At 41.2% G+C, this 23,295-nt stretch overlaps 1 protein-coding gene across 1 annotated transcript in view; it reads right to left on the bottom strand.

Moving 5' to 3' along the window:
* Nucleotides 1–13,494, bottom strand: part of LRFN2 (leucine rich repeat and fibronectin type III domain containing 2) — a 38,148-nt gene extending 24,654 nt beyond the window's left edge. The window contains exon 1 of the mRNA XM_009822010.2: nt 12,122–13,494. Within this exon, the coding sequence (XP_009820312.1) occupies nt 12,122–13,494 (1,373 nt within the window). The remainder of the gene's footprint in view (nt 1–12,121) is intronic.
* Between the last annotated feature and the right edge of the window lie 9,801 nt (nt 13,495–23,295).

Raw genomic sequence — 23,295 nt, 5'->3', positions numbered from 1 at the left:
AGGTTTGTCTGACACTACCCAGAGAAGATGGGGCTGTCACTGCCCTCCGCTCAGCCAGCAGCCTGTGACAGCAGCCACCCTGGGCGCTATGAGGCCCTGGACGGGAGGAGCCAGGTTCTGAAGATGACTCCTTCCATGGTGGCTAGTCCTCCTTCCGCCTCCTCAGACATCAAGGCACTGTCACGTCATTGACTGAAAGAGAAACCAGTGGAAGCTGCAAGGATCAAGGGGTGGAGGAGAGAAGCAGGGGTCCTCTTGTCTCTATTGCCTGAACATCTGGCTCCCTTTTAGGGATGAAAGGAAGGAGGCACAGAGAGACAGGACGGTTTCAAGCTAATTACCTTCATTTCTCCTCCTGTCTCCTACAGCCCAACCTTGGCAGCGCTGCCAAATTCCTCCCCATGGCACTCCCAGGCCATGAACCTCTGCACACACCAGAGAGAAGAGCGGGCACCAGGCTAGTGACCCATCCTTGCCCCAGAGTAACCAAGGTGAAATTCTGCCTCTACATACTGAAATTAGCAAGATTCAAGTTCACTTGGATGCTACCACTCCAACTCTGCAGTACAACATGCGGGGAGGTTCAGCGATCACTGCCATGTATCTTTCTCATTCTGCAGCAGCCTTCTGGAGAAGAGGCGCAGGCATCCCCCACCCTCCCAGCTCCAGCAGACGGACTGATTCATCAAGCCTGACTCTCTGAGGCAATCTGCCAGACGACAGAGCTGCTGGTGGGGTGCCTTGATGCTGTCAGCTGCCCGTATGTCTATTGGGCAGCTACTGCCTGTGCTCTGAGAAAAATTCAGAGCACGGTTTGGGGTATCTGCATAAGAACCAAATCCACAATCCAAGCCTATTAAATAGACAAATAGATAATTAAAAAAAAAAAAAAAAAGGTTTTGGGTTGAGCAAACAGCTCTGTTATTTGTTTTCTTGTCAAAGTGAAGTAAATTATGAGGTAATAAATATCTTACAAAATTTAAACCTAGGCAAATTCAAAATGATGCAAGGGGAAGGGGAAGGAGGACAAATGGGCAAATGGAGCACAAATTCACACCTAGTTCTGGCTGTCTCAAACTGTTCACCTCTGAAAATAATCTAATCTGTAAACCAGAAGCAGCTGAACAGAAGGGGGTTACGGTATAGCCTTACCTTGCTGTCTACGGGAATTTTTCAGCCACCCTAAAGCACCACTGTAGCCTTTAGTGGATGAGCTCTTTCCCAACCAAGGATGCCAGGCTAAGTATCTCTCTCTTGCCCAGCACCAGCGCATCCCTCTGTTGCTGTAGCACACAGGTGGTTTTGCTTCCACCCTACAGTACCCTCTGCCAAAGGCTGAAGCCAATTCCTGTTTCCTTTCTGGGCAGCGTCACTTTGTGGGATTCTTGTCAAATGCTCTGGGACCTAATATGATCACGCTGTGACTCTGAGACATCAGCAGGGCTGTGGCAATAAGGCAGATCAGCCTGCTGGCTGGGCTGCTTTTTCTCTGCTATGAAAATCAGAACATTTCATTTTAAATATAGAAAATTCTCAATGGCATTATGGTTTCAAGGTTGCTTTAGATTGCAGTACTAGCCTGTTATCCTCAGCTAGGACTGGATTACCTTTGTGCTTGGCCCTATTATAGATTGTTATGGATTATAAGGTACATGTCTGTACTGCCCTCATATTAGACTGTAAAACAAGACACATTTGGGGAAAAGGGTAATATGATGATGAAATAACCCATATCACATTTTCAAAGACATCCATTACCTCACATTTTCTTTCTTTACCATTGAAAATTTGAGCTACATTTCTTCTGTGTCCTTTTAAGAACAAAGAAAGGATAAATGACTTCCTTGTAGTACAAGTCTTCAGTGAAAACCTACAAGTACAATACTCAAAAAATTACATGGAGTATGAATCTGATTTCTGCCTCAAGTTTTAAGTTCCTCAGCTTGTCTGAAATCCTCCTCTTTCTTCCTTCCCTGACCAGAGCATTAACAAAAAGACTACTCATCATCAACATCTCAATTAAAGCCTCAAAATAGGTTTAAATGAGAAACAAATGTTGCGTTCACTTTGTACTGGATCACCTGAAAAGAATGAATTTTGCTCAGAGTGCATGTATTTCGCTCAGAACATCTGCCTCTTATAGGCAAAGCCAAAAGTAATCAGGCTTGTAAGAGCTAAAGCTAATGAAGACTTTATATATAATTTATTTAGTCTAGAGTATTCTTCTTTTTAATTTTTCCAGTGCTGTGTCATTTTCAGTTCTATATTTTTCAAATGATGAGTCTTAAGTCTCAAGCTGTATCATTGCTATCATATGTTAGGGTTAACCAGTGCAGTCATTGTACAAAAAAGTACAGTTTTTCTGAAAACAGCCTGAGCGTACAATCAGAAAACCTGGTATGAAAGAGTGAGGGTATAACAGCAAATTCAGAACAAGCAATTAGATAGGTGAATCTGCAGCTACAGCAGTGAAATAAGGCACTAGGTTTTGGCTGTTTGTAACTTTGAGCTATTCTCCCCCTGACATTCTCCTTGTCCTCTCATGTATTTGATAGGTAAAGTAGTCCTACAAAAAAAATTAAACATAATTTCTTGCATGAACCCCAAAACAACGCCCACAGTCAGAACTCAACTGGTCAGCGCTGGAGAGACAAGGAGTATTAGGAACCTGCTGCAGGAGGAGTAGGTGCCCTCCTCCAAGTACCTCCTACCAAAAATCTAAAAGAAAGACAATTTTGAAAAGCGTAAAAAGGTTTCCTGTGACTTCAGCGGGGGGCTGTACCGGGTAGGGTGTCAGATGGCTGGGGAAGCAGGAGCTGTCAAGGCACCCTGTTTCACCTACCCACAGCCTGCGCGTGAGCAAGTGGGAGCTAAATTAAGCAGAATGATCTCAAACTGGCAAGGCAAATTTTAGGAACTCAATATGTTTTAGGAATACAAAATGTTTTTAAGCTATTATTCTTTATTTATAACTCTCTTGCAAAACACCTGTGGATAAAAATAAATCATCCTCTCCTTCAAGCAGGTGGTTTTCAGCCACTACTTTTACTATAGGGTCACCATTCTTGAAGGAGATTTCCTAGTAGTCTGGAGATTACCTGGATTGCTGGTGTCCCAGTTAAAATGAAGGGTGAAGTGAGGAGAGGAAAGAAGCTCTCAGATACAGATTTAGAAAGGCTAGGAGTAGTTGTCATGCTCTGCGGTCACTGAAAATTATCAGATTTGAAATGTGAGGAAGGACTTTATTAGGAACACATTGAAAGCTAAATCAGAACTGCTCCCAGCTGTGATTCTGTAGGCATGTTGTTTCTTCTACTGGCTTACTGAATCACCTTGAGCAAGCTATTTATCCTCCTTCCTCCATCTGCCTCTCTAGAAAATAATGGTAATCCCTAAAATGCAGGATTTTCAGACTGAACCAAAGCCCATCAGAGTCAATGGTGGCTACTCATTTCTGAGGGCTTTGAGTCAAGCCTTCAGTCAAGCATTTGGTCAGTTAACATTGGTAACTATCAGTGCTATTATTACTTTGCTTGACTACAAATGACATGGGAGGTTGTTACTGTTAAGCAGTCAGCAAGTGGCGACAGTTTTTTTGCACAGAGCAGCACATGAACTACTATAAATCTGTCCTAGATTTGAAATAGGAAAGAGAGCTGTAACTGTGCAGCAGTGTGCTGGCTTCTTAATTAATATTCTGGAATGGTATGAATCTGAATATGTTAAAACTTTTCATTTAGACATCAAATTGTTGACTCACCTGAAGCTTAATCAAAACCTTATTTCAATAGTTCATTTTGGCATCAGATGTGTAGCTCATTATTGCAATGATGGGTGGGGACAGCTCGTGGCATTTGGGTTCAGAACAGCTGAGAGAGAGGATGTGGCAGATGTTATGGGCAAGCATTAGCTCATCCCCAATTCCCCTCAAGTAAAAATACTGAGCCTTTGATGAGCTAAATAAATAATTAGCAGCAGAGATAAAATGGGAGTACTGCTGTCTTTTGCTGAGAACCAGTTCTGATTTCCTTTCCACCCTGTGCAACACCCTTGCCTCTAGTGGGGTTACTTCCTAGCAGCACAACAGGGGCTAAGATGAGAATCAGGCTCCTTGTATTCAGCTCCTGAGGCAGAGCTTGGACGTAGAGCTGTAGCATACAGCCTCTCCCCATACCTCACTAAATGTTGTTTGACAGTTGTTAAACTTTGAAGGAAAAGGGAATGCCTCCAAACCAGCAAAAGGTGCAGTCCTGCCCTTCTCTGCTTGCCCTTCTCTGCTCTGCTGGGGCACTGCGATGTGGGCAGCAGTAATGCAAGCACCCTCTCACATGTCCTCACATACTCCTCACATAAAGGGACATATCTTCTGTAGGGATAAGTGGCCATTTAGTATTTTGCCTTTCTGTGGTGGTTATCAAGCAAGAAAACATTGGTCTGGTTAGTGTTTCATGGTCTGCCTCTGCTCATAATGATCTGGACTGGCTCTGACCAATGGATTTCTCATCATTTTCTGTGTAAGAATCAGGTGGATGACAGTTTGTCACAACAATCTAGGACAACTTAAGTGACAATACTAAGAAGTACATCTACTTTTCTTTAGTTCTTGCTTATTCTTACATTTTTACTATGTTTCTATTTATTTCATAATTTATGTTTCTATTTTCCACAACATTATCTGGCAATACATGTAATTTTTGTCATTTTCACTGCATTTTCTTTCTTACTTTTCAAAGATTTCTTATATTGCAAAGGGAAAAAAAAAGAAGAAAAAACTAACACAAGCAAATAAACAAACAAAAAACAACCCTAAAATACCCTTTGTCCCTGTACTTCTCCCATTAAGAGAGACAAAATAAAAATAAAAGGCTAGATGAAAATTTTTTCAGCAGAAGGAAATAAAACCCCACAGTCCCAGAATACATGCTTCTGTGAAGCATCTTCTTCATTATGTCTGATGCCTTTCAGCAAGCCTGAGCTTGCTGAGGGTCCTCTAGAAGTCAGTGCACACTACTGCTGCAAACCACTTTCAAATGACTTGAAGTACCAAATGTCCATGTCAAACTTTCCTCTGCTCTGCTTATATAAATTTTGCTTCCCTTTGGGACTGTGACTTTAAGTTTTTCTTTTTATACCCTTGCTGTCTCAACCTGTCAAATACAAATTATTAGTACATGATGATTAATGTCTTCATGTGATGTCTTTCTTCTGAAAGGTTGTGTTATTCAGTGTTTAAATATATAAATGTTTTGACCAAATCAAGATTTGTATCCTGGATACAATGCGACCGGAATAGCTCAGCTCACGTGTTGAGGGTGAGGAGGGTGTTTTGTACCAGCTGTGAGCCATGGAGGAAGGTCAGTCCCTAGCCAGGTTGGAGACAAGGGTGGAACTGAAAAAGGGGTAGAAGAATGGCAGGCATTTACCCATAAATCTTCACCTGTATGAACCTGCTGTCCAAATCACGAGTAAGGATAGATGTTCGGGCCTTTCAGAATAAATTAATCCTCTGCCTTTTCTCAAATTACTAGAACCATGCATTTCTAACTTTCCTCAGAGAGTAAATAACATAATCATGTTTTACTACAGCATCAGGATGTTGAGATTATTTGCCCTAACAGCAACAGGGCAGGGCTTCCTCTGCAGTCTTTAGCTGATAGACTGCCACACAACAGGCTTTCATTGCAAGAAGCATTAGCAATCTAGACAGCGGCATCCCTTCTGATGCATGACCTGGTGTTCAGTGTGGCACTGCTGTTTGGGAGAACATCCTTACACAACTTAGATATTTCTGAAGTTTACAGCACCTTAGTCATAAAGCATTTTCTTATTGACATGCAATTGAATAGAAGAGTGCATGGGTATATTTATCCCACTATGCTGTGGGAAATTCAAGCTCACTTAATTACTTCCTACCTAGGTTAAAGTATCCATAAGTGCAAATGCTGAAGTTATTTTTTGCTCATAAAATGGAGTTGCACTATCACCTGACTGCCAAACTGCAGCTAATATTTAACTGAGAGGTGACAGGGTAGCAGTGGTTGGTGGAGTGATCTCTGTTCAGCCAGTCTGTAAAGCACTTGCAGTAAAAGGAGCTGTGTAAATGTAAATCATTATTATATTGTTTAAGTAATCAAATCCATGGCACCATTGTTTAAATAGACTGGAGATGTGAAGCCATTTATTCATATTTTAATGCTTAGACTGCCTACTACATAAAATATATATGGAAAAATTAAGCTTTCTGAGATATATAAAATACTTTTTTTTTGCAATGCTGAATTTATAAGCTAGGGAGACTATAGCGGTACAGTAATTCTTAATTTGTACAGTTGTTTTTATCACTTTTAGTACGAAATGCCACAAAATAAAACAGATCTAAAACTCTCATAAATCTAATGGCAGTGTCGCACTTCAGATGCACATTTTTAAGTAGCTGCATCATTGCTTTAATTCCAAACACAGCCAGCAGGCTCAGTATGACCTGGGAAGTTCTACAAAACACTTGCAGATTTATTCATCTCTTGAAATAGTGGTGAATTTATATATTACACCAATGCCCGATGGCCAAAACTGAGATTTGGTCCCACATCATGTAGGGTGCTCTACACATAAAAAAGACACTATCTCTGTCCCCAGATGCCTTACTTGAATTCAAGTGTTGCAGTTATGTAATGCTCCATCTTAATCATTCATTACTATCCCTGTTGCTGCAGACCACACAATGACTTCAAAGCAACAGCCTCCCTATTCATTTATGTGGGCTCCTGGTTCCACAGTATTCTCTAATGTGTTTATCCCTATGAGGCAAGGCAGTGCTGTCACCCCAGGTTACAGATGGGAAACTGAGGCCCAAAGGTACTATTTTTCAGGTTTTTATACTTCAGTTCAATCCCTAGTCAAAATGAATTAAGTATGCCAGTGCCTCAGTTGCACTGATCATAAGTCTGATGATGCTCTTAAACGTCTAAAACACTTTTGAAAGTAGAGTGTAGACTGAGAAAAATGTATTCTTAGCTTTCCCAGGAGCAGGTAGGATTTCTATGACAGAGCAAGTCTCCTAGTATTTGCTCCTTTAAACCTGAGTCTAAGGATAGACATCATTGCTTTGCAGACCTCTGGTCTTCTTCCATCCCTTTCCCTGTTGGGCGTTGGTTACTCTTCTTGCATGTTTTTCCTTCAATTAAGAAGTGATTTTCAGTTGTGCTTTTTGTAACAAACTTCTTGTTTGTTACAAGGCTAAAAGTGATGGGTACAATACACCTTTACTGTCATTGGTGTGCGTTCAAGGGTGATTTATTTTACAGAAAGAGATGAAAGAATGGAAAAGCTGCTGCATTAAAACCCACATAACTGTCTAAGCATACCCAAATTCACTTGGCTCTGGCCTTTGCAAATTGTATTGTACTTTTCTAGAGGGACAGTTACAAATATCTTTTCTTTAGTGATTAGCTCACAGTGTCAAAGGAAGTGCCCACCTGAGTGGCACTCAGGATTACAGAATCACAGAGTGGTTGAGGTGGGAAGGGACTTCTGGAGGTCATCTTGTCCAACCCCCCTGCTCAAACAGGGCCACCTAGACCCAGTTGCCCAGGATGATGTCCAGATGGCTTTTAAATATCTCCAAGAATGGACAGTCCACCTCCTCTCTGGGCCACCTGTGCCAGTGCTCAGTCACCATCACAGGAAAAAAGTATTTCCCGATGTTCAGATGGAACCTCCTGTGCACCTTCAGATAGTGCCTCTTGTCCTGGCACAGGGCACCACTGAAAAAAAACTGACTCTGTCTTCTTACACCCTCCCTTTGTACACATTGATGAGTTCCCCCCTGAGCTTTCTCTTCTCCAGGCTGAACAGTCACAGGTCTCTCAGCTTTTCCTCATATGTGAGGTGCTCCAGTTCCCTAATCATCTTAGTGGCTCTTTGCTGGACTGTCTCCAGTATGCCCATGTCTCTCTTGTATATCCAGTTTGCTGGATGGGAGCAGCATGAACCATGGCTACATGTACCAGCCAAGGGACCTTATTATGTGACAGTAGTTTAAAAAAATTACTTGCAGTTCTCAGAGAAATTTTAATTTCCTCTTTAAAAAAGCCTGCTCTTATAACCTGTATATATGAACAGAAGATATAGATAGCAATCTATTATCTTCTCTCTGTGGCACCTGCTAGCCATCATGTGGCTTCATAACATCACGAACTATTTCCATTTTCTCCATCCAGGGTAGCATGGGTTTGAATGACACAAACGTGAATAGGACAGTTAAGGAGAGTGAAGAGGAAAGAAAAGTTAGAATGAATAAACAACATAAATCAGAAAAGGGAAAAGTACAAATCCAGAAAAAAACCCAAGAAAAGCAAATAATAATAAAAAAACCCAACCAAACCAAAAAGCAAAACAAACTTTCTTCTTACTCTGCCTAGAAAGAGAGGAATCCTGGTTCTGTTCCAGGCAAAACAATATCATTATCTTCACAGCAGGATTACTAAAAACAGTGCAAGGACAAGTCAGAGAGAGAGAAAGAGCTCACTGGGAGCACATATAGATCAGTAAAGCAATGGTGTTCGCCTGTGTGTGTGACACACGACTCCAACACAGGCCCCTGTTGCAGGATCTTTTTCAATATGAGCACAGATCAAGGCACAAAAAGGAAGCTCCAAGACACCACTAAGAATTAAGTGAATTAAAAAGGGAACATTCCCTTCTGCCAATAATGTGGAAAAGATAATGTAGCACGTCACTTCTGAGCAGCCTCAGGTTATTGATTTGGTGCCAATATTAGGGGTAGTAGTTGCCTTTGCAAGTTGACATTGACCAAGCTGCCTCTTTGAGACATTTGCACAAGGTATCACTCCCTTCCCTCCAGCTTCTCCTTCTCACTCTGGGAAGCCGTGTGGAACAGAGTGCTGATCCAGGACCATGCTCATCAGATCAGTATCAGAAATATGCATCCTGAATCCACTGGAAGAGATAAAAACCTGCTACTAACTTCAGCAATGGCCCTGAGACAACAAATACAAGGGAAGGTCAGATGGGGAAAGCAGACAAACAGTGCTCCTCCTGCTAGTCCTCATTATGATGGCACTGGTGTATCCAGAGCCAAACTTCATATTCTGATACCATTTCAGCTCAGTGAAATCAGGAGGCCCAACAGACAACACTTGCCACTGTCTCCCACACCTTTGAATTTTCACAGGGCCATTGCACCCCATCACGGTCCCCCTTGCACCATCTGCAGCTCCTGCAAGAGGAAGACCACAGCTGGGATGGAAGCAACAATGGGACTGGTGTCCTGGGTAATGATCGGGAGAGATGTTAATATCAATGAGGAAGGAAGAACTTCTGCTTTTCTCTTTCACTATGAGGACAATGTTCATGAAAAATTCTTAGTAGAGAATGCAGCAAACTTTTGCCTTTTGTACGTACAACATATCTGACCTGTGAGGCAGGATTCATTCAAGCCGAGCACAGCCAGTGTGCCTCAGTCCTGGCATACCAATGTATCTTAACATATATTAAATGTCCATCATTTTAGCAGCTAAGCAGTATCTCATCCCATTTAGCACATACACAGCATTTTATGGAGCAGAGCGCTGTAGAAATCCTTTTCCCTTAGGTTTTTCGGCACGCTCATTGCGGTGGCATGTATCTGACCAATTAAAGGAAAACAGCTTTAGTTAATTAACTCTAAGGGACTGGGTAGTCCCCTGGCTGAAACTCATAAGAGCTGGTTTTGATATTATGAGTGCCGCTGATTAACTCTCAGACGCTGGACAATTCAGTTTATCTTCCTATGCTTCATTTTTCCCCGGTGCAAAATGTAGAGAAATAAAATTTGTTTTCTTTGGTGAAGTGCTGTTGAGAGCTGTGAATTAAAAGAGCTATGCATCATCAATGAATCCTCAAAAAGCCTCGATAAGAGATTTATGGAAATAGCACTGTCCTCACTGTGCTTCTGGAAAACTGAGCCACAACTGAGTAAAGCAACAAAAGTCTAAAACCTCACTGAGAGGCAGCAGTGGGGACAGGATAGGAATTTAGGGTTGCCTGACACTTTGATAGCCACTTGTTCCTCCAGGCCAGGCTAGTAAGATGGCATCTTTCTCTCATTTCTGTCCACACCACCCGATCCTCACCCCTCCAGCTACTAGATTGCATGTCTTCGCTTATGCATTGTTTGTTTTATTTACCCTGGCCATCCTCCTCAGCAAATAGACACATCCAATCACTTCCAACACCTGACAGTCTCCACTAATGTGTCTTTCTGGTTGCAGAGATATTCCTGTTCACTGGGCCAAATTCACTGTACGGTGTCATATGACTATATGCATCCTTCAGAGTATTTTTTCAGACTTCCACTGGGCTCAAGATCTTAAATACTGTGGAGTTTTTTGCCAAAAGCTTTGCCTCAGGAAAAACTGACACTAGCATAATTTCTTTCATTCTATATTTCTATTACTCTACCATTACTTTCACCTGCTAATTGATTTCATTATTTCAACATATTTTTATAATTGAGGAATGGAAGCAAACAGAACTGAATTTCCTCATATTTTTTCAGTATTTGAATAAATATCCTTTTAAAAACATGTTCTTTGGACTTGCTTGTCAATATTTCTTCTTTTGGCAAAGAGTGGCTAAGTTTGGAGCAGTCAAATAAATAACTTTATTATTTCTGTTCGACAATGGATTGAGATAAAAGTATTCCTGGCATAAAATTTTGTCCATGTGAACTAAACATCCAGTTCTAAAAAAAACCTTTAAAATTAGATTTCATTGTAGGAGAAGGGTGAGTGAAAAACATCATGTGAGCATTTACTACCTCTCGTTTTGACTTTCTCAGGTTAAAAAAAACTACACTACAGTAAAGAAGAAAATAGCAAGGTCTGTTCTGGGATCTAGAGGCTGAGTACCATGACTTGACTGGTGCCTCAGCTCTCACTGCAGGCAGTAGAAGAAGGACAGAGTAGTTTGCAGGCCAGCAGATAGTAACCCCAAGCCTACCAAGGAAATCAATGGCTTTGACTGTGTTTTGGCCAGAGACTGCTCTCAAATTATAGTCAAAACCCAAATCCCATTATTCCTCTACCAGATCCAATTTTTCTTCACCGTCTTCAGGATGCTTGTAAAGCTGTAGGTGTTTATGTGTTTGGTTCTACTTTGCCCTGAGATTCTAACTTCTGCTGGTACCTCACATATATCGAAAGACAGACTTCAGCTCAATGCATCTGATACTGCTGCCTCTGCAACAAAAAGGCAGGAAAGGGTGGTTTCTAGGGATTCAGCATTAGCATAAACTTACATCATTCTTTCAAGATAGAGGGAAAAAGCAGTAACCCTGTTTTCCTGTTCTGTTAAGCAGTTTCCTACCCATTTTTAATCCCTAAAATTTATTGCTTCTTTCTTTCTCGTAGTTAGTATCACTGCAAGAGCAACTCTTTTTTTACATCATTAAAAGTTGGAGGAGTTGTGGAGCTGGAGGAGTGCAATGAACATTCAGGGCTTGCTTTTGAAGTTACTTCTATCTCTTCTTGCATTTAATATGGTATAAAATGTTAAATGCTCCAAAGTTGTCAGTTATTACAGTTGTGTAAAACAGATGTTAGTGAGGTGAGAAAAGAGCTTTTTCATATAGGTGAAAAATCTCTTGCTAACAACCCCGAATCTTGAATCACAGAATAATTAGAGCCTGTGTTATGGGTAGACAGAACAAACTTCCTCCCACGTCGCTTCCTCTCTCAGTAGTTTGTTTCAGTCCCACCCACAGGAGGTGGAAAGGGAAACTTCTGACTTCTAGCCTGTCAAGTTTTTCTTTGTTAAGCCTAGTAAGGAGGATACCAACTGTGGTAATATTTTTTCCTAAATTGGAAGTTTTACTGAAAACAGCTGCTGTTAGAGAATGTATACTACAGAGATTTGTAATGTATGACTTAGACAGAAAAGTGAAGAACAGACCAACAGATAAACTGACAAACACAACGCAAATTTATCAGAGACTACTGATGCTACCAGTGGCAGTGGCAGTGCTACCTCAGTTCAAAGTCAAATCAGTAACATAGAAGACTTTATATCCTGCTTTCCTCCCACTGCCACCACCAGAGGACAAACCAGCAATTGCATTTACCTGTAGATCAGGACTTCATCATCCGAGCAATTATACTGCAGCTGATACATTTTTACCCGAGGGGCCGACTTGCTTACTGTCCACTTGACCAAAGCTGAGGTAGTGGTCACATCTGACACCAGGACAGCCCTTTCTGGTGGGCCTTTTGTTTCTCCTCGATTAGACTTGCTGGAGCTGGTGATGTCCGAGAGCCTGGATTTTGGTGGGGCTGCTCGGCCTGTGCTGTTGCTGAGATGGGGGAGCTGAACAATTGAGAGCTCAATCGTTGCAGTGGACTCTCCGGCAGCGTTGGCTGCTATGCATGTGAAAGTCCCGTAATCCTTGGAGGTGGTGATAAGGATATCTAAGGTGCCATTGTCATAGACAGCTGTCCTCGAAGAGTTCCCGATAAGGCGGTCATCAGGGGCCACCCAGTGAATGATGGGGGTGGGATCCCCAATGGCTTTGCATTTCAGTGTGGCAGTTTGCCCTTCTAAAACCAGCAGCTTGTGAGTATGTTGTGTAATAAGAGGAGGCTCACAAACAAATTCTTCCTCCCGTACATACCAGAAGTACCTTCCCTTTAGACCTGGAGGAGAAGCACAAGTTTCCATATCGTCATCTCTGTCAAGTCGCCTTAACCACAGTAGCTCGCAGTTGCAATGCAGTGGGTTGCCCCCAAAGCTGAGAGACAAAGGTGGAGAAAATGGGGTAACGGCTAGTGGAATTACTTGAGATCTGGCAAATATAGGGTCAGGGGGGAGCTTCTGAAGCCTGTTGGATGTTAGATCCAATCTGGCCAATTTCTGAAGATCTGCAAACGTCCCCTCTGTAATATAATCTATCAGGTTATGATCCAAACTGAGCTGGTGCAAGTTTATCATCTTCCTTATAGATTCCCAGGGAATGCTTCGGAGGTTATTGTAGGAAAGGTCTAAGTCTTCCAATGTCAGCAAAAAATCCTCAAAGGCTTCATCAGAGATGCTGCTTAGCTGGTTGTTGTTTAAAATCAAATGCTGAAGGTTAATTAAGCCTCTCAAAATATCCTCTCCAATGTCAGGAAGCCTGTTGCTGTCCAGATGTAAAGACCGAAGGCTCTCCAAGTCAGTGAAAGAGTAGGGCTGTATGTAACTGATGGTGTTTCTGGACAAAGTAAGGTCAACAAGTCCAGACATATTGGCAAAATCCTGTCGGCTGATATTAATAATAAAGTTACCCCCAAGTCGGAGTTCAACAGTCCTTCGATCTATGTCTAGCGGTACAAATAGGAGACCCTTGGAGGGACACAAAGTGCCCAGTGACTCAGACAGGTTCTGACAGACACAATATTTGGGACAAGCGTTGACCATGACAGCCATTCCGAACACTAGGATGCTGCAGAGCAATTTTTCCATGGTAAATCACGCAACAGTACCTGCAAGAAATGAAAAGAGTTACAAGGAACATCAGCAGTTATGATATAGCTACCTTTCTTCTTATGTTTTACCTAACATCTGCCTCCAGAGAGACTTTGCAGTGCCTCCTCTCAGGAGTCACATCCAAAGTGATCAGCATTCTGAGATGGGAACGTTAAGTGTTTAGCAACATGTTTCCCCACATAATGCATTTCTTTCTAAAAAAAAAAGTGGGTTTTGTTCCAAATCCAAATGGGATAGGAATTGTTAGTGCTTACACCTGGTAATAGGGTCTTGTGACTACCTATTTTCTCATTACAGTTTTATAATTTTTGTTGGGTAGCTGGTAGAGGACAAATCCTGCTGCCAGATTGCATGGCTTACTTAAAACCTTGAAAGATTTTGTCTGGAATAATGCCTGCTTCTTTGAGGGTAGAAGCTGTCTTATAGTAATTACATACTGCTGCATAATAATGTGGAATTAGTCTTAGGGTTGAAAGAGCTGATTTTATGGATAAAAATAACCACATATTTACCCTTCAGTAATGAGGTTAGTAATGACCATGTAATTATCTGGCCAGTCCTGAGGCAAGCCAGTTCACTTGCGCACCCATAATAAAATTCATGATAGGCAGCATAGGAAGCAGAAATCGCTTGCATAATCATTACCTGGATTCACCCTGTGCTCAGCCAACCTATGGGAAGGTTGACATCGTCTAGCTCCAAAGAGAAGAGATGCAGGGGAAACCTGTGCTAGCTTAGGCTCCTGGCAAGCATTCTGATGCCTGCATGTTCACACGCTGCAATCCTTTCTGTTCTAGGGACAGCAGGGTTCTCACCTGCATCCGCAGTCCTCCCTTGCATCCTGCCTATTTGTCTTTGCACCATCAGCTCTAACATGCTTTTCCAGCTTGGGCTGTAAGGTATGTGTCTTTGAAGAATAAACAAAATGTATTTACAGGCTGACTCGGAGGGCCAGTTGTGGCTGGGAGAAGTTGCAGCCCTGCTTCAGGTTTGGGAATATCTTCTTACATAGGTTTGCTGACCTTCTTCCCACATGTGCAGGATATAGGTAAAATTATTTTCTTTCTTTTTCTCCCTTGCCCAGACCCTGTTTTCAAGGAGGGCTGTGGAATGAGCAGATCATTCGTTTCTAACCCTTTGAGGAATGGGGCAGGTTGACAAAGAGCTATATTTTTGTGAGGGATCTCCCAGGCTTTTTTGCCAAGATGGTGTGCCCTAGTCTCCAAGCCCCTCACTTGTGGCAGTAGCTACAGGCACAATTCAGGCTATAATTTCCAATGTGGCCATTTTCCCTCAATTTTACCTACATGACCCCAACATGTAACTTTGCATCACTGTCCTCAGTCCTTGGTATACACCATATCCCTTCTCAATCACGCGGGTACTCATACGCTTAGCACCTTTTGGCACCTGTGTTTGAAGAGCAGTCATGGCACAATAAGAGATGAAACACCCTCATGCTTCATCAATTGCCCCTCCAGTGCCTACGCAGTGGATGGCAGTCACCTGTGCCTAAGCTGATTCTCTAACTGCTGTACACATGATGGGATAATACACAGTGTCTCATAATGACTCCAACAATTACTAACACAAGGCCACTCAAACTTTAGCAAACATATGACACAAGAAACATATTTCACAAAAAAGTCACATCACAATTATTTAGACTTCAACACACAGCTGAAATGACAGTTATGCAGATGTTTTATAATAATTAAAAGACATCACAAAGGTTAGTTATTAATCCCCCAGTAACACACACCAAACACAAAACAAAATCTATCACTTCAGTAAATTTTTTTTTAACTGTTTAAACAGGTCTTGGTCCACTTCCCTGTGAAAGGAATGAAAACAAGGGCCCTACATTTGGGCTTCTGCCCAAAGGTGGACGATTCCTCTCCTGTGTAAGGTGGTTTGGTTTCCCCTCTATAGAATATGTGAGATGACTCAGAAGGAAGGAGCTGTAGAAATGCAAGATGTTATGAATGCTGAACTATGTATAACATGTTCTTTATGGCAAGGTTTTCTGCATGGTGTGATGTTAGTAATTATATACTGTTATTACAATTTCATAGAAGAGGAAAGGACGGAAGCATCTGTGTTTGCTGAACTCTGCAAACAAGATGAAAGCGAGATACTTTTGGAAAGGATGGCTTGAGAAGAGTCATCTCACCTTCAATAGTAAATAAAAGGCTACTGAATAAAATGCTTGAAGATTAGCAAGTATGTTATTGATGCAAATCTGCAGCATACTTAGGAAAGAGCTATAAATATCCCTTACATTATTACCAATTGGTAGTTTACTAACAGGCAATTGGCCTTTTGATTCTTAATTATAATTGTGTTCTGCAGCTTTAATTTAGTGTATTACCCTACCAGCTGAAATGATAAACAAAAAGCAGTTTAAAAGGGGGAGAAATAGACACAGTTAATTAGTAATAAGCCCTTTCATAGCTTCTCCCTCATCTACATTCCCACCCTCTGAATATCTATTCAAAAATGTGAATGCACACTTACGAGAGCAGTGTCTCCTTTAAGTGTCCCAATTCTCTAACCACATTTTTTCCGGATGCTGTTAAATATCACAGTGCTTTGGGGAGACGGTTGACTCTAATCATCAGAGTGAAAAGCGTTTGGAAAAAAAAATGGGGGGAGGAACAGAAGTTAATTACAGAAAATAGGGAATGCAACACCGAGAGGAGGCTGTGAAGCAGGAGATCTAAACAGCAAAGTAAACCCTGATGGGGAAACCATCTGTGGATGGCTTGAAAGCGCATCATCTGCCTGTGTGTCCTTGCATGTGTGCATGAAAAAGGCACTGGGAGCACAGTGTGTGCTTTTACCAGCAGGAGGACAAATCAGTAACAACCATACTAGGATGGAAATATCATGGCTGCTGTCATTCCAGTTATTGAATGCATTTGAAAGTATTAATGTAAATATTGGTTTTCTGCAGAGGAAAATTCTAGCCTTTGTGATCTGTTGCCAGCATCAATATTTCAAGCTTCTGAGCCTTCGGTTTCTCTACAAGGTAGTCCTGAAGTGACCAACCAGTTCACGACACAGCATATATGGTACAAACCCAAAGGGCTACCTATAGGACATTGGAGAGAACAGAGGTGGCCAGGGCTCCTTAAGGAGAACATCTGGGGTGTTCATAGGGCAGCTGGTTTTCCTTTTTCTCTCCAGACAGACAAAGCACCTGGACCACAGATGTAATAATTTGTGAGTCTGCACAATTATAATAGTATCTACTAAAATCTAGACTTTCCCACAAAGTCATGGTAATTGCTAGTTGCCAAGGGGATGGATGTATAATAAAAATTGTTTTGATTTCAGTTTGGTAACTTTCATATAAGACAGAAAATAAAGTGTCAAGTTTAGGGTCTGTTTTTGCTGACCAGTTTGCTACCTTTTTCCCAGTCTCTTGTGACTTGCAACACCAAGCATTTTATGGGCTACTAATGGCAGCTTTGTGATAAGCTCACCATTCTGATTTACATTTTAAAGGTATCTATCAGCCAGATAAAGTAGATTTCTCACAGCACGTCGGTAAATCTGGCAGAGTTCCTGTCTCAGCCCAAGATGAAAAATAGCCCTTTTAGTCCTCTTATAACATGGATTGGTATGAATTAATATGTGCAAGAGTCATAAACCTTGGTGTTTTGTATTCAAATTTTCCTCATAAAGATACAACTTCTGAGATTTGGCATCTCATTTCAGGAATGTCTCTGAGGCATTTTTTAATTCTATATTCATCAAGCTTTCCATATAAATTCCAATAACCTCTGCATACCACAGCACCAAGTACAAGGTAACTGTCAGAAAAATAAGCTATAGCTGCAGCTACAGGCTGGGAAAAAAAAGAAAGACAAAAAAAAGAGAGAGGTGGGTGGATAGTAGCTCTGTTTCTACTGTCTCCAAGTGCCCTGGGATCCAACTTCCAGAGACTGTATGGGTGAGTTCATATACTCTTCTTCAACTTTGTAGGTGCTGTGGAGGAATTGTGTTTTCTTTTCTGGAGTTGCCTTTTTTCTTAGCCTTCTCTTACCTCTGTGACTAGGAAATCTACCCCCCAGCTACAAAGCTTGAAGGAGCGCAGTGATGGGTGAAGTTTCATGCATATTCTCTGAAGCAGTTTAATCTACAACATGCAAAAGGGGTTGGGACCCTGTCAGGACAAAAATTACTCCTTAAGCCCTTGCGCTGCCAAAAACTGTGTGGGAAAGGTCGGTCTCGTGTACTCCCTGATCATGCAAGGTAGTTTATGCCTAACTCACCAAGGGTTGGCTATGGCAGTAAGGAATATAAATGTCTGCATCTGAATCTGTCCTCAGTACTACCTACATTGAAACATGGTTGGTGCTAAGCCACTGGTAGTTTTGTGAGCATCTGTGAGACCATTCAGGTGTTTAAAGTCAGTTATGTACCCACGTGCTTACAGGCTCAAACTCAAGATAACTAACACTACTTTTGTTTCGCTTTTGTCTTTTTTGTTTGCCTAGGTTGCTGCACAACTTGGGGGTAAAGCGGCTTATCATCAGGTGTGCATATGTACAGTACAACTTACGTTTTGACTAGGCCTTTTTAGGAGTTAGTTTTATTGAAAAGAATTAATAGCTTTAACATGAAGTGCTTGCTTTCTCCAACGATCTTACATTTTATAAATCACAGAGGGGGAACATTTACAAGCACACACTTCTTCAGGTACTTGTGGCTGTCTTTACTAAGCTCCACCCATATTAATTTGACAGATACTGCTTCCACAGTAACAGAAAAAAAGGAACTCTGGGTGAACTGTAACAAATTTATTGCCCTTTGTACAACTCCTTGAATACTCCAGCCATAGCAAGGTTGCAACCAAAAATATTTTACTACCCCAGTACCATTACTGATTAATATATGTGGCTTGCTTCATTTGAGTGCTGTTCCCTTGTTTTCACCTTTCCAAGAAGTTGGGGGTCCATCCTACCTGCTCTGTGCTCCCCAGCCCTGGAAAGTGTCCTAGTTTGGTAGTATTTAGGAAGAGCTATGCTAAAGAAAGAGGTGCATGCCTCCAAATGGAATTGACTCATAGGATGGTTTCTGTTATGGTTGCAGTCTTTAAAGAACTGTCTGTAACTGGATCCAGAAGAGAGATAAGTATAATCCATAAAAGGCAATTTTCAAGAAGGCTAACTCTTTGAAGGCTGATTTAATCCATCCAACAGATCCCAAGGAAATAACCCAATATTTTCTTAGGCAGGGCTATCTCACACAGGAAGATATTGGTCTCTTTCAGTCTTTTATTGGCAAAACCTGTGTCTATTTGTGTTCATTTTTGGGAAACTTTTCTTTATTTTTCATAATTCTTTCCTGATCTTTCCCTGACACTAGTCATGTTATTTCTTTTTTTAAGTACTAACTTCACCCAATTACTTTACCAGTCCCAAGACTGAAGCAATGCATTTATCAAAAGCCCAAATTATCATGTAGCCAGTCAGGTGCAGAGCTAGGTCAGATGTAATTCACTTACAACCTCAGCATCCTTGCATCATCAGGCTATGAGTGTGCTGGAACATACATTACTTTACACACTACAAAGCTCTATTCACTGTAGGATTTTGGTAGGATTTTGCTCTGACCCCATAGCAGCTTTTCTGCTGAAGTACATGGCTATAACACTGATGGTGTCTGGCACAGAAGCCTCACAGCTTTAATGTAGATAAAGGTTTTCGTCCTTTTGTGTCTCCTAGTTTACTAAGACATGTCATTTCTTCCATTAAAAGCAGTACTTTCCATACACCCTAAAAGAACAAATCCATATGCTAATGTTCCAGCACAGTTAACCCCTTCAATTAGTCACCTCTTCACATTTCAGGTTACTTAGGCCAAAAAAAGAACCTTGGACACTTCTATGAAGGTTTAACATCTGTAATACTTGGAAAACAATAGTAACCCCAAATATTATCAGGCAATTTTCAGAGGCAGGCAACAATATCAGCACCTTGTTTCTGTTCAACATAGTTAAACTACTACCAAGTGCTTCTTAGGTGACCTCTTGAAATACATGGTACAAATTCCCTTCCTAGAGTCACTTTCTTGCAGTATATAGACATTACCTGGAAAGGGCCTTTTGAGCACTAATGGAAAAATGTATGTGCTCACATATGTGTGTACATGAGGATTTTCATTTTTCACAGTGGTTTTGATCCAGGAGAAACATAATATGTTTGTAGCTTCTCTGCCAAAGATATGGACCCCTGGCTGCTGGAGAGTATGTGTGTCTAATAGCCTTAGTGACCCTAGAGTGCTTACATCCTAGAATGTGCTTACATCCTAGTTCCTAGGAAATGCAGCAAGAGATCTTAAGTCAAGAGGAAACCAGGTGTAAGTCTGTTAGATCCCACCTCACTTTTACTGGCAGTGTGCTGAAATGAAGACATCATGAGAAACCATTCAGTTTTAAGAAATGTGCAAAATTAGTCAAGCTTTTGGGATTCATTTTGTGAGAAAATAAAACTTAGTGAACAAATTCTGTGTACTTCTGAGCATCTGCCTGTCTGGCACTTCCCCACAATGCATTTGGGACATTTTCATCACTTCAGATAAAATCTGAAGTGCAGAAGCCTCAGAAATATTTACTACTCACACATTTCAAGAATATAGAGTAAGTTTCATGAAAGCAGAGGGGAGAGACTTCATTAGCTTTATTAGACTTCTGCAAAGGAAATAATGCATTGTGAGTCCACCTCTTGTTGGGCATCAGAGAATCCACATGGAACAGAGACATTATTAATAACCTGGCTGCTGAAAAGGCTTTAACCTGAGCTCAGCCTTTTCAGAGAAAAGGCAGTCCACTCTGCTGTTAGGTGGTCTGAGCTGTAGTACAGGTTCTCCGGCGTCTAATAAGCAGTAAGCTCACTCTGCAGTCCTAATATAATTCAGGAGCAGGTCAGTCAGGGACACACATCCTTTGGAAGCCAGACTTTCTTCTAGTTTCCGCAGAGAATTCCATTCCAGACAGCTCAGGGATGTAAATGCTAATGAGGATGCAGACCTGGAAAACTGTTCAGGGAACCTGGATGCTCCATTCCAGTTCACTTCAATGGGCCTTGAAGGTCCATGTTCCTGAGGTTTTTTTTAAAGAACTAGCACTAGATAGTAACACCATTCTGTGAAAATAGCTACACTGCTGTTATAGTGGGGGCTGCTGTTTCTGCAAACACACTGTGCAAATTTAAGTATTATTTAGTGATCTAGTTAACAAAATAAGAGAGTTTCTACCCAAAGTGTACAGGTGCCATTACTTCGTTATAACTAATCTCTAGACCTTGTCGGATCTGGCATCATGCCTCTTGAAGCTCAGATTGAAAAGCCTTCATGCACACACAAGAGAACAGAGCAAGTGAAACATGGGCTTAAAATTCCGCTTAGCAATTAGCCTAAATCTCTTGCGCTGCAGAAGATGGAAATTTTTACTCTAGAATGACATTTACCTTCAATGCCAAGGTCAGTTTCACTGCATCTGTCCTGAAGCTTATGGTTCAATTTTTAATTCCTGAATGCTGATTGTGGTCACTAAATTAATTCAGTCCTGTAGTGTGAATCCAACAGGCATGTTTTATTTACTCATTCATTAAAGATCATGCTACTTTAGGCAAATACCTACACAAAACATATAATTTCAAAATGAAAATATTACGTCTCAGAAACACTAGAAACAAATATTTTGAATGCTTCATTTAATATCTTTCCTAAAGTGGTCTTATGAAACCTGAACAATCTCACAACTAGGTTTTGTCAACATGGACTGATACATATCAGTGGGTAAAACTTCTGGCCAAATAGAAAAAATTCTCTGGCTCTAGCCGGAACTTGTGAATGGCACATTATAACCTTAATAGTCATAGCCAGATTTTGTTGACAAGTGTGATTTTACCTGTGAAACAGCTGCACTTTCATTATTTTACCTTCACTGACTGGAAAGCACAGGCTTTAACTGTCTGATTTGTTGGGACAAAAAACTGCTTAGCTACCTGCGTGGTTTTTGAATATGCACAAAATTTAAACATGCAGACAGTTACTTGTAAGCACACAAAACCAAACTGAAGAGAAAGAGGCCATTTAGAAAATTCAAGTGTGGACATTTGGTAAACAGACAGACTTAGGTAACACAACCTGATACGTGCATGTGCATCTGTATTTATTCCAGCTGCATGCAATGTCGCTTTTCTTTAGGGGCAAGACAGTGTCCCTGAATTGGCTGAGCCAACTGATGAAAAGCTGCAGGTGGGGGGTAAGAGAATCCCAGAAGCAGCTGAGCAGTTACCTGGTGGGTCCTGTCCAGGGGAAGAAATAATCCGTTCCCCAGGCATGGGGATGTGTTGCATCAACAACAGGTCTAATTTGACCTGTTTCTTAGAGCTTTCCACTGCAGCCACATCTGTGGAGGACGGTGATTTCCCAGTGAGAGGGACACAGGAAATGCAGAACACTATTTTCAACAGCACTAATTAGAAATGGCTTGGCTTGGTTTGTTTCTTTCCCCCCAGACCATTTGCAGGTCCATTCATTTTTATTTGTTCCTTTAATGCCCCCCAACTTTTACCTTTGCGTCCTATTTTAATGCTGTGTGCCGATCTCCATCAGATTTCATCTACAAACTCATGAATCAGCTAAGCTGAGACCCTTTGCTATTTTTAGCCATCCAGTTCATTTATTTATCTGGTTCTTCACAGCAATCCTGCATTTTGCTTTATCATCACAATAGAGAAGTTACCAGTTATTCCATCTCTTACTCATTTTGAACACATAGTGAAGCTGCACAGGTAATAAAGAGCAGCTCTCTCTGAGATATTGCCTGCAGTGTAAAACATAAATGTCCATCAACAGACCCTATTGCTTTCTGCAAACACAATTGGAGGCCTGTTCTCATCATCTGAATCCAAACTCCCCTTGGCTCTGAGCCATAATACCAACTCCTCAGGTAGCTCCTCATCCCTAGCTTACCCTAATTCTTATAAAAGCCGTTAGATATTCTTATTTCCTTCCACATCAAAGGAAAAGGGGGATAATTAAAACTGGGATTCTCTTCTTTATCTGGGCTTGTTACCTTTTTTATTTAATTGACCCTTCATTTAGCCCTAGAGACAAACTCTGTCCAATATCCCTTAGGAAGTATTCTTTATTTGCAATATGGACTGCAGTTTTCCTTTCACGTACAACCTACACTGAAAGAGGCACTGGTACGAAAACCAAGGCTTACATGCAAAAAAATCTTTTCCTGATGTTTCTCATAAATTTAATTGGGCACAGAAAGTCATATGCAAAGATTTGGAGATGCTGTGAAACATGGGCAAGGCAAACTGAATTCCAAGCTAAAAAATTAAATAATAATTTTTGCCGAATGTCCCAGATTAAGATTCCTAAGCGTGTTAGCATGGGCATTCAGTAGCAGAGGTCCCCTGTTACAGGGAAGACAATCCCAATGTTTTGTCATTGTGTTTGGCTCATGGTTTGGTAAGAAATCAACAGACGTCTGAGAAGGAAACATGTGACCGCTGCTATACCGTTGCATGACACAACACACGGTCTCCACACCCTCCAGGCTCTTTCTTCAGCCTGGTAAAGTTTTTACTCTAATTTCTTGTTTTTCTCTTAGTTTGGACAGAAGTAGATTTGTCAGTTAAATCTCTTTCTAGTCACTCTCAATTTCCAATTCCCATGCAGGAGGATAATTCACTGTTTCTCTGTCCCATTATTTCTACTGTGTGAATATTGGGTTTTTAAAGTTGT

Source organism: Gavia stellata, chromosome 2 (genome assembly GCF_030936135.1).
Source record: "Gavia stellata isolate bGavSte3 chromosome 2, bGavSte3.hap2, whole genome shotgun sequence".
NCBI lineage: Eukaryota > Metazoa > Chordata > Aves > Gaviiformes > Gaviidae > Gavia > Gavia stellata.
The sequence above is the reverse complement of the archived record's forward strand: the minus strand, read 5'-3'. Positions and strand labels throughout refer to the sequence as shown.